At 43.7% G+C, this 3,671-nt stretch overlaps 1 protein-coding gene across 1 annotated transcript; it reads left to right on the forward strand.

Moving 5' to 3' along the window:
• The first annotated feature begins 644 nt into the window (after window positions 1–644).
• On the forward strand, window positions 645–3,076 carry LOC310673790 (uncharacterized protein). Its single transcript, XM_083432353.1, has 3 exons — window positions 645–826; window positions 2,288–2,410; window positions 2,571–3,076. The coding sequence occupies exons 1-3, from the start codon at window positions 763–765 to the stop codon at window positions 2,720–2,722; spliced, it is 339 nt and encodes a 112-aa protein (XP_083288479.1). The 5' UTR covers window positions 645–762; the 3' UTR covers window positions 2,723–3,076.
• Window positions 3,077–3,671: the final 595 nt, after the last annotated feature.

Below are 3,671 nucleotides of genomic sequence, written 5' to 3' on the forward strand. Positions count from 1 at the left end.
CTTGATCCAGTTTGCTGATTCGGGATTTGCTTTGACCCAGAACCCTCCTGATTCCAATATGACTCCAAAGAATCAGATCCTGCTTCTTACAATCTGTGTCCTGCTCCTCCTCAAACCTGGAGGTCAGATTGACTGACAAGGGAAGAGGGAAGAATTTTCACTCGAGTGTAACCTGCAGAAAGCAAAGCTTGTGCAGTTCCTTGGCTTGGCTTGGCTGGCAATGGATCAACATGTCAAAAAAAAAAAAAAAAGATGAGAGTGGCCCAATTGCTTTCTAAATCCGGCCCGTGGACGGTCCAGGAATCAGCATGTTTTTACATGAGTAGAATGTGCATTTTTATTTAAAATGCATCTCTGGGTTATTTGCGGGGCATAGGCATTTGTTCATATTTTTTTCCAAAATACAGTCCGGCCCCCCACAAGGTCTGAGGGACACTGGGCTGGCCCCCTGCTGAAAAAGTTTGCTCACCCCTGCTATAACTAATTGAAATTAATTTAAAAATAGGATTCATAGTTAATTATATACACGTAAATGCACTTACAATTGTGGGGTTGTATCTTTTACAGCTTCTTATTTTGTCCACCAGTGGGCTGATAGGACCACACTGCAGTCTCTTTGATCCTCTTCAGGGGACATGATGTTCTCTTGGATTCTTTTGGAGATGTCTCTTCATGGGGATAAAAGGAAGCCTCTTCTCCAGTTTGCTGAAAGCCAGTGTGACTTGAGCTGTGCTGTGACCACAGAACCCTCTCGATTCCAAGATGGCCCTGAAGAATCAGATCCTGCTCCTTGCAATCTCTGCCTTTCTCCTCCTCACATCTGGAGGTAAGGTCCATTGACAAGGGATCGGAGAAGGGTTTTCACTTGAGTGTAACATGCAGAAAGCAACCTTTTAGTGGCAGCTGGACTTGGCTGGCAATGGATCTACATGTCAAAAAATAGATAAGAGCTGTTCTTTTTCTTTCTTTCTTTTTAAAGGAAGGGGCAATTTCGATATGTTCTAACATAAAAAGAAAATCCAAATATCTTCTTACTATATTTATGAGGGTTTTAAAAAAGCCAGGCTGCCTCCCCAGCCTCCACGGCTCAGGGTTCTGGATGCCTGGATTTCATATTGCAGTGGTGGATTTCAGGAGATCAGAGGAGACACCAGGCTACATAAAGAAGAGCGAAGGTGATCTTGGGACACATTATCAATCAGATTGAACATGTGGGGTCTTTAAGGAAATGCTGCAGTGTAGAGCACTCCTGCTCAATGCTTCTGCTCAATGCTTCTGCCCACATGCTCCTCCAAAATACTTCCCTTGCCCCTCTTCCTCCACTCCCCACCTAGTTAGTATTCTGCAACCACTGGGCATGCGTGTTCCTCATGGGGCTAGAGCCCCACCACAATTAATCTCTCCCTATAAAAGGTAAAGGGACCCCTGACCATTAGGTCCAGTCGTGACCGAATCTGGGGTTGCGGCGCTCATCTCGCTTTATTGGCCGAGGGAACCAGCGTACAGCTTCCGGGTCATGTGGCCAGCATGACTAAGCCACTTGTGGTGAACCAGAGCAGCGCACAGAAACGCTGTTTACCTTCCCACCGGAGCGGTACCTATTTATCTACTTGCACTTTGACATGCTTTCGAACTGCTAGGTTGGCAGGAGCAGGGACCGAGCAACGGGAGCTCACTCTGTTGCAGGGATTCGAACCGCCGACCTTCTGATCGGCAAGTCCTAGGCTCTGTGGTTTAACCCACAGCGCCACCCGCGTCCCAATCTCTCCCCATACTTCTCTTGTATTTATCCCTCTCTTCACATGATTATGTGACCCCCTCCTGTACTTTGGGTGGTTCCTGATGCCTCGTTGCCAATGGTGCTGTTTTGGATGCTTAAAAACATTTATTCTGAAACATTGGAAATAGGGGGAATGACACAACATACATATCATTGTGAAGCTACAGAACTCAATCATAAATGTGGGGCAGAGGAAGCAGTCATAAGAAATTATTGAATCATAGAATTGGGAGGGACCCTGAGGATCATCTAGTCCAATCCCCTGCAATGGAGGACTATGTAGCTGTCTCATTTTGGTATTGAACCTGTGACCTTGACCTTATCAGCACCATGTTTGAACCAACTGTGCTATCTGTAGGCTGATGGTTCTTCAAATTCGTCACCAAATAGCCCAAACAGTAAAAAGTTGTGCTGTGAGAAAATTATTGCACAGAATGCACAATTCAGTGTGAGTTTGAGCAGTAGTTTGGAATGTGCTTAATTGTGAAAAATTGTCTTTTGGAGCAGATCCTTTGCTATGTCGGGACTGCACAGTGACTCAAGAAGGATGTATTGGAGTTGAAGGCTCTGACCGGATTTGCATAGCTGACCCTGAACTGGAAAGCTGCCATATAGCCAATGCCTATGAAGGTAAGAAACCTCACCCTCATTCTTTACATTCACTGTTCTCTGTGTTCATGCCTGATCTGTGTTAAGGATAAAGAAACTGGACTGTGTTATACTCTGGATAGTTAATATGACAAAAGTGGCTCACTGCATCTTTTCCTCTTCTTTTTCTGGCTCATTTTAGAGGGGAAAATAATCTGGACACATGTCGGCTGTGGGCCAAAAGAAGTATGTGATACCAAACAGCAGGTGACCAAACGTATCCATGTTGAGTACAAATGTTGCGACGAATCAAAGCCTTCAATAGGCATTGATTTCTGCAATGACGGATTATAAATGAGGTAAAACTAGCCAATGGAAGATTTGCAACATAGCTAAGCATGTTAGCCACCTCCTCTTATTTTGGCATCACAACAGAGGACCCACAGGAGCAGTTAGCACTTTTCATATATGTATGTAATTAAAGTTGAAAAATTGTAGGATATAGCATACAGATGAATTGAGTTTCCAACGGTCATTTACATGGATCAACGCGTGTTTCATAAAGTATGCATTTAATGTTCTTATGTTCTTTAAAGTCAATATGATGTTCTTTTGTCACAAAATATTATTCTGTGCCATAAAAGGGAGCCCAACTAGCAAGAGAGCTCCTGGAATTCACATTCCAAAATAAAAATAGCCCAAGAGAAAGCCAATTTTTCATTGACATCTTTATTTTGGACTAAGCTGTGAAGAGTGGAGGCTGGTTTTATTAATGTCAGAAGATCCCTGCTGGATCAGAAAGAAAATGAATATCTAGTTCAGTATTCTGTTTCCCATTGTGGCCAAGCAGATGCCTCTGGGAGCATAACATGGAGACAGTCGCTGTCTCCCACTGTTGATCATTAGCAACTGATAACATGAGCTAATCTGTCCCAGGCGATGGAAATACTATATAGATATAGACATCTGCCTTGGTCTGACCACCCCTGGAATACTGCCACCAATTCTGGGCACCACAATTGAAGGTTGTTGACAAGCTGGGACATGTGCAGAGGAGGGCAACCAAGGTGATAAAGGATCTAGAAACTCAGCCTTTATTAGGCTTCGGGGAATCAGGTCCCTTCCATGGTGGCAGCAAAGAAGCAGAGAAAAACAAAGACAAGTTCTTACCAATTAGCATATTCAATAATCACAATAGGTTAAGGACACCTTCTGGTGAGGCTAAAACACTCAAGGATGATGTGCTGTAAGGCCACTGAAGGGAAATTCTGTATCATTGTATAAAAATGAACACTATGAAACA

The sequence above is a fragment of the Podarcis tiliguerta genome (assembly GCF_965153285.1).
Source record: "Podarcis tiliguerta genome assembly, chromosome: 3".
In the NCBI taxonomy this organism is placed as follows: Eukaryota; Metazoa; Chordata; class Lepidosauria; order Squamata; family Lacertidae; genus Podarcis; species Podarcis tiliguerta.

Excerpts from the sequence above, each read along its gene's own strand:
- LOC310673790 (XM_083432353.1), top strand. The coding sequence starts at position 763 with ATGGCCCTGAAGAATCAGATCCTGCTCCTTGCAATCTCTGCCTTTCTC. Across the intron at positions 827-2,287 it reads TCTCCTCCTCACATCTGGAG|ATCCTTTGCTATGTCGGGAC; the intron begins GTAAGGTCCATT and ends CTTTTGGAGCAG. Across the intron at positions 2,411-2,570 it reads TATAGCCAATGCCTATGAAG|AGGGGAAAATAATCTGGACA; the intron begins GTAAGAAACCTC and ends GGCTCATTTTAG.